Raw genomic sequence first — 14,258 nt, 5'->3', positions numbered from 1 at the left:
GTTATATCTCGTCAGGTCAGTAAGATTTTGGAAGAGAAGAAAAATAAACTGAGGATTGTAGGGGTGAAGTAACTTGTTCAATAGAGTTGGAAAAGTCATCATAGTAGAGGGAAGACTTTTTTTTTTTTTAAATATATGTCAAGCAAGAAGTCCCTCAACAATCGACTGTTTTCAAACTCTTTTGGAAAAGCTACAGCATGTGAATGAAAGTGGTCCTGGGAATAAAGGCCTCTTGAAGCCAAATCCTGCCAATCATGAAAGCTGTTCTGGGCAGTAAAATACATAAATATCTACCTCAAGAAGTAGCTTTTGTTGTGGTGTTAATTCAGGACCTCCTTAGTTATGGTGACTGTACCCTATATATTTAAGATTAAATCATACAATACCATCCAGAGAAAAAAGACATCATATGAAACATTCTGGGAGGTTAGCCTTTATGCCATTTCCATTGTGAAGACTGCTTCTAGATCTTTCCAGTTCGCATTCCCAGCATCTTTTCCATAGAGACTCACTCACTCACATTCCAACCTTAGGATTCTAAAGTTTAAGTTAACCACATTGTAAACATCCATTCCCTTATCAGTAAAAAAATAGCCTACTTTGAATCTGGTAAACATCTCAACCCAACACTAATTCCTGGTCTTCCTCATTCTCCCGTAGTTGTACTGGAATTTTGACAGCAAAAAAAAAAAAAAAAGGGGGGGTGTGTGTCAAATAAAGCCACATGGCCTTTTAGATACAAACTCACACATCTAGGAGCAATTCAGTATTTTACTTTCCAACTCCATTAGTATTAAAATTTATTGCTGCAGAATATTCCTTCACTGAGGTAAAGTTATGATTCAGATTGAAGTTAGGAGTCATTATATGTGACCTATTTTGTCCTAAGAGAAGGCAATTTATGTACCCCCAGTAATGCTGTCAGAAAATGAAGCGGTTTCTTACATTTTCTATCACGTGGTTTCTCAGACTTGATTATTGGATTCCTTCTGAATTTACTTATTCTGTTATCTTCTTCTGGATATCTGTAATGAATGCTTAAGTTAAAAAACTAACACATGATACTTTCATTTTCTTATGTTTCCTAGTCCAGATGTATTCATCATTTATTTTGGAGAAGCACAAGGAGAAAGATAGATCTTGCTCTGAGTTTTAAGTCAGATTATTAATAACTTTGAGGAGACCTTGATACTCTAGTGTTAAGTGATCAGCCATTATTAACATGTCTGAGTAATATTCCTTTGATAGCTGGAAGAAACATTAAAAAACGATACAACATATTTACTAACTAAACTTGGTAATTAAACCAAAAAACTTGCAATATTATTTTTTTTAATCATGACTGACTGTCACTTTTTGCTTATTCCCTACATTTATTCCTAAAAAAGAATGTTGGCCTATATTAATACAGAATTTTATATCCCTTCATCTTTATTCTACAATATATTTTTACTCACTTAATTATAAAATTACTAAGGAAAAGTTATCAAAACTTACCTTTACCTCCATCCATATTACACTGAAATTAAAGAATATAGAAAAATATTTTTTCATTAATATTACCAGGCATATCAATAGTGTGATTTATTTTTAGTTATGTAATGAAAAAAATACTTGGGTGTAGATTTTTCAAAAATAACCTTGACATTATGAAATGGTCATTAAAATATTCTAGATTTTGCTTTTTTATAAAAATCAATATTTAAAATTTCACAGTGAAGAGGTCCTAAATTCCTCATACAGCATGAAATTATATAAAAATAGAAGACATAGACACCTTTAACTCTTTAATCCTTTGATTAAGCAGCAAGCATATCACTCTTTCAGGCCAAACACTGCTTAAACAAAAAAAGAAAATTAATGGCGTGCAAAATATTTACAAAATATGCAAAGCACACAATAAGACATCTCACTATATACATGTGTCATATTACTAATGAAGCTCCGATTTTTCTACTGTGTGCTCTAGTGTACGTAAATAAAATCACAGCACATCCCTCAGATACAGCATCTTGGCCCATGGGTGGGATAGAACAGATTTTTAAATGAATCATAATATACTTAACAGCCGGACAGATGCTGGTGCTGACCAACGTGACTGACATATCCCACACACTGTATACTGAAGGTCTACTGACAAAAGACAAGACAATAAGAGCTGTACAATATGCACATATGCAAGACAATCTTTAGAAAAATGCTTTAGATATTTTCTTTTAAGATATATAACTGCCCCCCCTCCCCTCGTGGCTTTTAAAGTAAAAATAAGTATAAATTCTTGAATATTAAGGATTTTAAATCAGATTTTCATCTAGTTACGATCCAGGGGCAGAACTATTTAAGATGAGCCAATGAGAAAGAAAAGACACACCCTGGAAAAAGTCTGTGCCAGAAGTGAAGGTCCTTCTGAAACAGTGGTCTAAAATTTCAAAGATGAAACCAAGCAATGAATTTAAATCTATAGCTCTTTAAGGCTTTAGAGCCAATGGTAAGGATTGTTTTTCCAGTATTGGGAATATGACTTCTCAAAACATAAATTAGGGCCTTACACATGTTGTGAAGTAGTTCTAAATATGAGAATGTAAATGTGCAAACATTTAGCCTTAAGTTCCACTACGATAGTAATCTAAGCGATCTGTCCCGTTGCACAAATCATGATTCCAATATGAAATCACTGTATCAAAAATATTAGCAACACATTGTTGAAATACTATTACTTGCAAAATATTCTTTGTAGGTACTTAATGATTTATGTGTTCAATTAAGACTTGAAATGTTTTTGCTTCTTTATAAAAAGGGGTCTCAGCATTTTAAGTTAACAGCACAATTGTGACAATATACTGATACATCTTTAGATAACACAGAACAAATTCTTAAATTTATTTTATGAAATAATGTTGATGATTTAACCCTAACCAAACCCACAAGCACAGGTCGGCTGCAAGGAATACACAAATGTATCCAAATAGTACAATAGAGATTTATCAAGAAAACATCCTTTATATTAAATGTAGACCATATTAGTAAGTATGAGGGCAATTTTAAATCAGAACCTAAACACAAAAAGGGTACTGTAAATAAATGCTTCCATAACCATTATCTCCACGTAACTGACAAAATATCTCTTCTAAAGTCCCCAAATATAGGCAACTAGTTAAAAGCAGATAGCATTTAGAAACATTAAAAAAAAAAATCAAAATTAACTCCATTTTCAAGGAACTTACAGACACTGTACTTCAACAAATTAAGTCCTCATTTGTATGTAAAATTATTATTCCAATCCTCTTATTACTGATAGATGATGGGTCAATGACCTTTAAGTAAGGACTTTGCACTAGGACCCTAAAGTGTATGTTAAAGGGTTAGTAGGTTCAGTACATTCTTTGTGGTTTCATATAATTGCTTTGCAATTGATTAAATTGCTTTCTTTTAAAGGAATATATTAAAATTCCTTTGGAAAAAAAAGCAAGATTTTTTGAAAAAGGGGATATGCACTATAATTTCTTAAATATGCATTAAATGAACATATGTCAAAATCTGAAATGCAGGCTATTTATTCTTGCACTCCTAACATAGGAAAATGTTGTTAAAAATTAAATTAAGGAAGAAAGAAAAAAAGTCAAACATCCTTAAGAAACTTAAGGAGATTTCACAATTCCTAAGTCAATATTCCTGTACTAAGAGCCTGGACTATGAAGAGGCAGAAATATAAAGAATCTCAATAAAATAAATACAGTAAAAATAAAACAAGAAAACCTTGGTATATAGAATACTTAATCTTTTGTTTTTTCCTTTAATGAGATCATGTCACTGAATGTATACTCTACATAGGAGGCTAACCATAGGCTTTTTGTTGTATAACATTTAGTTCAGTTGCATGAACCAAAAAATTTCTTAGACATCCACTTATGCTAGCCCATTGCCACAGAACTAGTTCGCAGCCTCAGTATCTAGGAAGGATTATTCTCTCCTCTTTTGCATCAGTCTGATGAGCACTGGTATAATGATGGGGTGAAAAGTTACTGTAGCTCTGTCCAATTTAATTTTAGTGCAGTGAGGACTGTGAATCTGTCTGAATTCCGATAAGTGACGGTGGCTGTTGACCACCAACCGTGGACAACACTGGTCTTGGGTTTAGACGGGGTGGCATAGAATTAGCAGGGCGAATGAGAGGTGGTGGAGGCTGATTTAAAGTTGGCCTGGGCTGGATGAACCGAGCCTGCTGCTGGAGTGGAGGAGGCTGCCGGTGAAGAGCGGGGGCAGCAGGCAATGTTGGACGAAGAAGTGGTGGAGGCTGGTTCAGAGTGGCAATGGGGGCTGTTGGTGTTGGAGTGGATGATGGGGCAGGAGGTGATGGACCCAGAGTCCGAGGAGCCTGTGGGGTCTGTGCCTAGAGGTGAGGAAACAAAAATACATGTATGAGATGATAGTTCCTAATGAACTTAATACAATATAGTTTGGGCTGTCACAGGAAAAACAAAACAAATCAAAACAAAACAAAAACATAACACCAGTGTTTTTTTGGAAGCACAAGCTTCTTTTATTTTAAACAAAACAAAACAAAAACCAAAAACCGAAAAAGCAACGAAGCTACCAAACAGGCATCTTTATTAGTAAACAACTTAACACTGGAAATAAAATAAGACTATGAAAGAACAATACACTCTCCATTCTTCTGGGATCGGAACTTAGCATGTCATTAGGACTTAAAAGTCACGAGAGGCACCATTGATTAAGTGTATTGTCAACCTTTCATGCTCATTTAGCTCGTCCTCTGACAAATTAACCTTACAGAACACCACACAAAATGATTCCTCAACTCATATGAGCTCAAATTCCATACACAAACACACCTCCTCTTCTTCATCAGTGCTCTTCCCTGATGGCACATTAGAAGCACTTTTTGTCTCCTCCCCTAAAGCAGAAGCATCACCATTAGAAGCCTGGGTTCCTTGTTCTGCTTCCCACTCCTGCAATACCTCCTCTAAGTTAAACCGACGCCTGTAGTTTACAAAGAAGTTCTTCACTTGGCCAACAGTCTTGTTGCCAATTACATCTGCAATAGCTTGAAAATCTTTACCATATTTGCGGACACCTGGAAGGCAAAGTAAATAATACACCTGTGAAGGATCAACAAGGAGAGCTGTGTGTACTACACATCATGCACACACAAAAGATACCAGCAATGAAAATCCTTTCTCATAAACTCTGCTCATTTCTCAATTCTGAGATACAGACTAAGATATCAGGGTCACAGATGAAAACTATCAATTATGTCATTTCATCGAGCCAGCCACTTGCCTTCAACTGAACAATCAGAAACTTACCATTTTTTACATACTCAGTTATTTTCTCCAATCCTCTCTTGAACTCTCAAATACAGTCCATTTATTGTAAAGCATTGAATTCTTTGTTCCATCCTCAATTCCACATTCATTTATTTCCCTAGTAGCCAGTCACCTAAATTTGAGCAACACCGTTTGTAAACAAAACTGGATGGGAATGAACCATCTCTTTTATCCCCTCAATGGACTGAGTGAGTAGTCTTAGAGTTCCCCCATTAAGAAAAGCGTTATAATCTGGCCTTAATAGCAGCTTCAGTATGATTACTTGCCTAATCTCACCAGGGTACCAACGCACAGAAATAAGAATTTAAACATAAAAAAGGGAATCATCACAATGTGACAGACAAAAACAAGGGAAGCTATTTTGGGGAGGTAGCTGGATTTCAAACTCCTGTAACAGCTGCAAAGACTGTGCACGTGGAGGAGCCCCCGCAGTACTGCAGACAGGGCTTGTTGGGCTTATCGTCACTATCTTAAATTTAAGAAGGACTGCGTGTTCGGTTACTTGAGAACTTAACTTTTCATTATTGAAATTTTATTATAACAAAAGATTACATTCGATTTATGAACTTGAGGTAGTCAGTTATACTACAAAATTTGGAATGACTTCCTATAATAAGATGGATAATAAATTGCTCTTAGGGGAATTCTAAAAGGAGGTTCACTGACTCATTCTGGAAAGAGATGCACTTAGCTCAAAAGATAAAAGCTATCAAAAATTTTCATTTTACAATTTGATAACTACTGTTTAAAATATAGAAAACAGTAACTCATTAATTAGAGATGAGAAAGGAGGAAAAAATAATGATACTTATGATATTAAAGTCCGTAACTTAACCTAAGCAACCAGAATCATGGGGATTTAAATAAATTCAACATGTATACAATCACAGAGGAGAGAATAATATGAGGATATGTTAACACCCCAGGAGAAATGCTAGATACATTCTTAGTGTACCTATTGGTATCATGTCCCCAATTATCTTCTTAAAGCAGCATCATGATATGACAAAATTCTTGTTTTTAATTTCTGCCCTTCTTTTATATGGAGAAATTGGGAATGAGTATCTCTTGCTTACATTTAACTAGCTAGGCTTGACTCTGGGAAGTTCCTTTATCTTAAAGGGCATTCTGGGCAAGAAGTTTGAGATTATTAAGCTATAGTAATTTTTAATATAGTTTTACATTTATAAACTGTGGTCATTTGCTCTGTTCTCAAAGGCAAAGGCATATGGATGATAATAAATTATGACACTTAACCTTGTTTACAGCATTTAGCAATATAAATTCTCTTTAAATCCATGAGATAATGTCCAGTTTAAACTCTACCACTGAGTATAAATGCCAATGGTGACTAGGTTCCACTGAGGGTTATTTGGCAATAAAAATCCAAACTTATTTAATATTAGGAATTACTTCTATGTATTCAAGTACTTCTCTACTACTTATACTTTGGAACATAAATTATTTGAGATTGCTGCACTGAAGATAACTACTCATTAGAAATCAGACACAGTGTTCTATCGATGTACTAATTTTTACAAGGGATAATTTACATTTTAGAAATGACCAAATCTACTGAATACATGAGTTTAGAAATGAAAACTTTAAATAAATCTAAGATTAGTTCTTCTGTATTCTAGCAAGAAGTCACATTAAAATTAACTGACTCCAAGTATGAAGATATTATAACCCTCAGAATACCTATTTCTTTAGCAAAATATATTCCAAAATCTACCAGTAAGTTGTCCTCATGTCGGATTCCATTTTATAGCTGTCCCCTTTTTTGATCTTCCATTTTATTTTCTCTTGCTCAATGGACTTTACCATATCACCACCAACACTGTTGCACTTCCAGAATTACAGACCCCCTCAAAGCAAAACTACTTCCTATAGGAGCCTTAGTTTTCCCAGACACTCTGCATGTCAAGGACTTTTTCCAAGTCACCTAGGTTCTGAGTCACCCAGGTATGTTTACTATTAAATCATGATGCCAGTCTTATATAAACTACTTTGCAAAATCTTAAGGCTCAGATCAGACTTTGGAGTCTGGTTGAGGATCCCACTCACGTCCAGGGAACAAGTGGGCCTTCAGGAATATTAATACCCTCAGCCTGCAGGACAGCTGGGCAGGGTCTGGAATAGCCAGAGCTCCTTGGCAGTCCTTTCTGGACAACAGTAGTCTCATCTGTTTGGCCCAGTGTGTTGTGACAAATTTTGTACTTTTTTCTGTATGCCATAATGTGAGAAAAGTTAGGAAGTACTGTCCAATGAAATATTATGCTAAGTACACAGGAAGCGTTCAGGAAATAGGATTGATTTTTCTCCTCCAAACTACAAGAGTCACATATAGCTAACTTCTTTATCACCTTAACACTCCCCATGATGCTGGCTCAACAGCCTATCTTGGTTAAAAGGTGGAGTTCTTAAGTTATACTATAGCTGATAACTAGGTGAACTCAGTGAAATACCAACTGAAGCCTTAATGGGGCAGCTCCTTCAGAGGAACCCCCAGCTAGGGGGAGGAAAACCTAGCAGGGGCAGCAATGCAGAGGAACTGGCTTTAAAAAAAATTTTTTTAATGTTTTATTTATTTCTAGGGGAGAGAGAGAGAGAGAGAGAGAGACAGAGTAAACAGGGGAGGGTCAGAGAGAGAGGGAGTCACAGACTCTGAAACAGGTTCCAGGCTCTGAGCTGGCAGTCAGCACAGAGCCCGACGCGGGGCTCGAACCCACGAACCGCGAGATCATGACCTAAGTGAAAGTCGGACGCTTAACCGACTAAGCCACCCAGGCGCCCTAGAGGAACTGGCTTTAACAACACAGAACATCAGAGCTACTATTTGTGCCAATTTGTATCTGGAAGCTGATACAAATTTTTTCACAATTTGTAATAAGCAAGGCCATCTGATTGCTTTATAAGCAAGGGAATTAAACACAGTAATTAAATCTTTCTTTCTAAAGATGTAAATGGCTTAGGCCCATCTGAAACATGCTTTTAAATTAAACTTCTCACCTTTAGGGCACAGAGTCAGTTTTTAAAGGTTAGTAGAATGAAACTTTAGAAAATCCTGGAAGATGTAAATTGTAAATTTCCGAGGAAGAAGAAAAAAGCATTTTCAGTCAAATTTTGAAAGTTCATTTGAAAGTTATGGTGAACAACTTGCCTTCCTATGCTGGCAGATGATACTTTATAATCTTTAACACACACTTTTAAAGTCTGTTTGGGAATTAATATAAAAATATGACTGACATTACATTTTATAAAAGCCCACATTTTCCAAACAGTGTTCTTCATTCTGCCCCCCAAAAACTATACATTCATATATATTTTAATGTGGCTAGTAACATTATAACTTCGGGGGCACTGGTAGCATGGTGTTTTCCAGCTTCGGATATGAAATTACAGACTTTTTTTTCTTCCTGAGATAGAGGGGATATCATGAGTCCACTCTTAGTAGGTTTAAAAAGTTATTTTTTTTAAATCTGATTTTGGACTACAAAAAAAAAAAAAGAAGTCAAAACATTACAGTGGCAAGCTGCTTCTAGGTAGTAAAATGGGGGAGAGGGGATATTATTTCCTGCTTCTTATAACAAAATTTAAAGTGAGCATGTACTTAGTATAAATGGGAAATCCATTTTTGAAATGAGAACATAGTGACATCCAGAAACTCCAGGGATGCAGTTCCTTCCTATCAATAAAAGATTAATTTTAAACTCAAACCATTTGGGAACATGCATTTCTTTCTACCTCCTGTAAATCTCTTCAAGAATTTATATTGTAGTGTAAAAAAAAAAAAAAAGGTATCAACAGCAGGACAGTGAATGGTGCCATGTAGGTGAGGGCTAAAAGTTAAAATCCTATAATCTCTTTCTAATGTCTAGCCTTTCTCTTCTGAGTCTTATATTCCAATCTTCCTACTGTAAGTTAAATTTTATCACAAAAATGCTGGAGATTTTGAATTATTAATTATTTGAAGCGCATGCATCAGAGGGCTGACAATTATACTTTTGGGTCTCTATTTTCATGATACCTGTTATAACAGAAGAAACTCTCTAAAGCAAATAGGTGTCTTTTAGCTGGAAGAACATGAATCTCCTATTTCCATTTCCTTTTGATCATTCATGTACTGGGTTATAATCCCGATGTTTTAATCAAGTGCCAAATCTGTTTTTCCCCTCCTTTAGGAATCATTCTAGCTTTTTAAAAAAGCATTAAGATAAAATTAGAAAGAAGGCAATTTCTAGACTTGCAACTTCATTTCTCCTAAAAACAAATGAAACGCATAAACTACAGGAAGAGAAGGTAACATTTAACTGTAAAAGCATAACTGACTTGAGCACAGTTTTGTCGTTTCCTGTTTTATAAGAGAAGGCAGGCAATATGGAAAAAAACCCCACTAAACTAAAAATTAAAGTTGACACCTTGATAAAACTGGAAAAATTTCTTGTTGTTTACTCTAAATAGCACTAATATTTTAGTTGGGGAATATATTATTTTTTAGCTCTAGTGATTATGAAATAAATACAGTTAAGAGAAGGCCTAAAATAAATATTGTATGCCATGCTTCTGCCTTTACATACTTTAAAGAGTCAATGTTTTATACTATCATTTAAATGTATTATTTTTTGAAAACAGCTAATAATTATTCCAGTTGACATCAAAAAACCCCCCCAGAATCTAATTCTTTTCTTAATTCTTGGTAAATAAGAAATGTTTATCATATGAATATCAAGATTAATTTTAGGATAATTTCTAAAAGCACTATAGATTAAAAACAATATTTATATATATGACACAAGCCATAAACAGGGATATACCCATTAACAAACTGTGAAGACTATAATTTCACTGCTAACTAATTTGTTATAAGAAAATGCAGACACTTAAGGCTGGGACAGATTATAGACAATGTAGAAATTCATGCTAAGCAAATACTTTTAGAGGTTTAAATTAGCTGCACTGATAATATCCTACCTGGGGACTCTTGAAGAATGTTACGGAAGTTTTAACATAGCTAGAACTAAAATTAACATAATAAAGTGATAGATTACACAAGTATAAACAGATATTCTTGTCTGGTCTAAGCATGATTTCTCCCTTTCCAAAGGGAGAAAGAAGGAAAAATAGTTTATTATTTATTTAAATATTTATTATTTGAATGGTAGTATTTAGTTAACAACAATATGAGTATATGGGTAAAAGAAAAGTGGGAAATACATATTAAAGCCCTAGGAAATGATCTTAAAATATATTTATGTGGTTTTAAAAGAGTTATAACAAAAAAGTTTATTTAATAGAATTCTAAATCTCACTAAATGACACTAGAATTTACAAATTTCTCTCCTCAAGTCACTCTAATTGTCAGCTATGAGCAAGATTTAAAAAAGCATTTAACAGATGAGTGTCAAATCAGAATATGTACACAGAATGTCTTAAACATAAAGTACTTACAAACTAAAATATTAATATCAAAACATAAATGATTTACTACTTTGTGAAACTGAAATAGTCAAAAGAATAAAAGCATCTAAAGTTTTATCACAAATAAAGATTAAAGAGAAGAAAGAAACCCAAACAACTGCCTGCTAAGATAGGTACTTCTTAACTGCAAACTTTTAAGTTAAAATAAAAACTGCAGTTATGTACCTTAACTACACTGGGACTCAGGTTCAGGTGGCATTACTATATGATTACACTGTTTATAAGACATACTTCTAAGAATTTTGTAAATGTATGGGCTCATTAGCAAAAAAGGCACTTTTTAGTTTTCCCTAAAATAATTATTTTGGTGCTTGCTTTGGCAGCACGTATACTAAAATAACTATTTTGGACACAAATAACTCTATTTTGTTTTATGTAATAAAAACCACTTAAAACAAACAAACTTAAAAAACCCAAAGAGAAACAAAAATTCCACATACAGAGTTAAAATAAATAAAAACAATGACATTAACATAGTAAGAGAGTACCTTCAAAATCCTAAGAGCATGCCTACTTCTGTACAAATAGTTACATCAGTATGATTTATTTAAGGATTACTTTTTAAATGGATATAAGAATATAATATTGAATATAACTCAGCAGAGAGGAAATGTTTGATTATATCCATAAATATTCTTTTAATATTTATAAGCTGAGATAATGTCCACATATATAGCTCAAACTATAAATGTAAATCTTGCCAATGTCCCTTCCCTTGAATGCAGCTCTGCATCACATCCAACCCAGCCATAAGATTCAATGGACTCTCCCACCTAAAAAGAGTGCTGCAGAACAGGGTCAAATCCTGAATGCTCTGGAAACACCAGCCCAGATTTTCCCAAGTGAGTCTCTTCAGAAAATCTTTTACTAGGATAATTTTCTTATACTAGAGTACAGGATTAATATACTAACCTTTAAGCAACTGAAATACTGGAAATCAGGGTTAAATTCTACAGGCTTTATTCACACACACACACACACACACACACACACACACACACACACAGATGGACAGAAAACACAGGCTTTCCATCAATAAAAGCAATGCCTCCTCGAATAACTATGTTAGAGCTATAAGTCACAGATCCAAATCAATATGAAGCAGCCTCTTGAAAAAAAAATTTTTTTTTAAAGTAAGCTCTATGCCCAACATGGAGCTTGAACTTATGACCCTGAGATCAAGAGTTACATAACCTACCAAATGGGCTAGCCAGGTACTCCTGCTAATTTTTTAATCTGAATTTTAAATAATCTGTTTCTAATTTAAAAACAGCTATTACTGAACATTATAAACTAATTAAACTTTGTTCTGACTCCTTCAGAAAGTTAGTTCCACAGTTACAGATATGCTCAATGCACGTCCAGCATTCTGTTTATGAAATGACTATTTTGTGCTGTATACGCCAAGCAGAAGGATGACATCAGTGCGTTAGCACCCTCCTGTGACAGTTTCTAATCACAGTGGCCGGGTAATTCTTACTCACTCTAATCCAAACTGCAGACTCATCTATTAATCAGTCTTTAATTACATTATTCTCATATCCAAATGATACCTGTAGATCATTTTTGAGTTAAATAAGTTCTCTATGTTTGAATACCTAGAAATGTTTTTGAAAGTATATATGTTTCACGGGGGCCCAACTTTCTTAGATAAAAAATCTAGATTAAAAAAAGAATAGCTAGTAGCTACTAGTGCTCAACACAAAGAGGGCTCAGCCAGGAAAAGCCAAATTGTAGACCAAACTTCTAATTATACAATCAGTCTTGTAGATAGTTTATCTTGAAGGGAAAAGAAAAAAAAAAAAACTACAACACTGAATAAATAAAATGCAGTTTGCCCTTCCTTCAGTAAGTCAAACATGAGAAAATCCAAGTTTATAATGCTTCCAATTTGCCGACAGGCCTTATAATACAAAAAGTGGTCTGCCATATAATTCAACAAAGCATTCTTATAAATAGTGCATTTAAAATGCTTTACATATATATTTTAAAAGTATCTCTTAACTCTCTCTTTTCATATATACATATATGTATAAAAATGTATTTATATATGTTTATATTGTATATATGTATTTATATGTATAAATATATATATATGTATTTTTAAAGTTGGGTGTCTAATCATTCAGTGGCACATATCTCAAGTTATATATACTGAAAGTTAAATATATCATTAATATTTTCAGTACCTGACATTTATGAAGGAGAAACACTATTATACAGAGTAATCAGAAAAATCAGAAACATAACAGTTTATGCTATTAATGATGAATTATCAATGACTAATAAAGAAAATGAACCCAATTGCGGGACAACGGAAGCAAAGGCACAGAGAGACCATATGACTTGTTTGAGCTTGTCATCATCCGTCATGGTTAAGGCTGAGAATGTTTTACTTGCTGTACAGGACCCAAAATGCACAGAGGCTCAGTAAGTCACATCCACAAGAGCAAAACAGAATTCCTGGTTATCAGGACTTTGTGGTAAACACAAAGCTTTTTCTTGATCCATTTCTAAAGAAAGGGAAGAACTATGGTCGGCACCTTTCATGACAGGTTAAATAGTTAACAACAATAACTGCTTATCTTTAATATACCTTGCACTGCTAGAAGCTGCTCCTCTGTGGTCCAACGGGCATTAATTTTCTGATTTGACTACAAAATTAAAGAGAAGTTTCCTAATGAGGATATGAAGACAGACATTTTTCCAAAGTGCTTATTTTTTTTAACTTTTCACCAAATCACAGACATGAGATTACTAAAACTCTGATTTACGTAGATTCTGTTTTTATAAGGATTAAAAAATATATTCTGAGTTACCTTTTACCCATACGAAAAGATAATGAAAGTGAAATGTACCAATTTGGGAGCATGAACAACATTCACATTTATACTCTAGTCAGAGACATTAAAACTGAGAAAATCTATTAGTCACCCATTTTCCAACTACAATGTTCCTATCACACATGGCAAATGTTAATTTTAGCTTAGTCGTAAACATTTAAGAGAATTAGTCTTCTTTAGAGAAGATCTGTGACTCTCTTTGAAATTTTTTCTCTTCATATTTAGAATAAACCTAACCTTGCTCCACCAAAACCAGTATTATAAATGAATACAGAACTATAGACGAGGCCTAACTCCTAAAATATTTCTTTTAGTTTCTGAAGCGGAGAGTGACCCATTAGAAGAACAGAATTTTCCCCCCAAAACCTCCCCACATATCTCCCAATATTTTTGTTTAAAAAATCTCCCAAGTTTAGGATTTTTATTATGACAAAATTAAAGTATTAAACACCTAATCAAATTTCATTAGTGTATACTCACTGATTAGTACAAGGACCTCTGGCAGTAGGAGGGACAGAAATAAGTACACCAGCCTACAGAGGTTTGCAGAAGAAACTAATATATATATTGGCCTGGTGTAAGACAT

At 34.0% G+C, this 14,258-nt stretch overlaps 1 protein-coding gene across 3 annotated transcripts in view; it reads right to left on the bottom strand.

Annotated features, from left to right (window-relative positions):
- Positions 1-1,774: 1,774 nt before the first annotated feature.
- RCOR3 (REST corepressor 3) overlaps positions 1,775-14,258 on the bottom strand; it is a 55,991-nt gene continuing 43,507 nt past the window's right edge. For 2 of the 3 annotated variants that reach the window (XM_077763163.1, XM_077763164.1), the window contains 3 exons: positions 13,426-13,483; positions 4,854-5,095; positions 1,775-4,390 (listed from right to left, as the gene is read on the bottom strand). In XM_077763163.1, coding sequence (XP_077619289.1) covers positions 4,046-4,390; positions 4,854-5,095; positions 13,426-13,483 — 645 coding nt within the window. In that variant the 3' untranslated portion in view covers positions 1,775-4,045. The remainder of the gene's footprint in view (positions 4,391-4,853; positions 5,096-13,425; positions 13,484-14,258) is intronic. The other variant, XM_077763165.1, reaches the window with a different exon arrangement.

This window comes from Crocuta crocuta, unplaced genomic scaffold (assembly GCF_008692635.1).
Source record: "Crocuta crocuta isolate KB4526 unplaced genomic scaffold, BGI_CrCroc_1.0 scaffold3, whole genome shotgun sequence".
Taxonomy (NCBI): domain Eukaryota; kingdom Metazoa; phylum Chordata; class Mammalia; order Carnivora; family Hyaenidae; genus Crocuta; species Crocuta crocuta.
The sequence above is the reverse complement of the archived record's forward strand: the minus strand, read 5'-3'. Positions and strand labels throughout refer to the sequence as shown.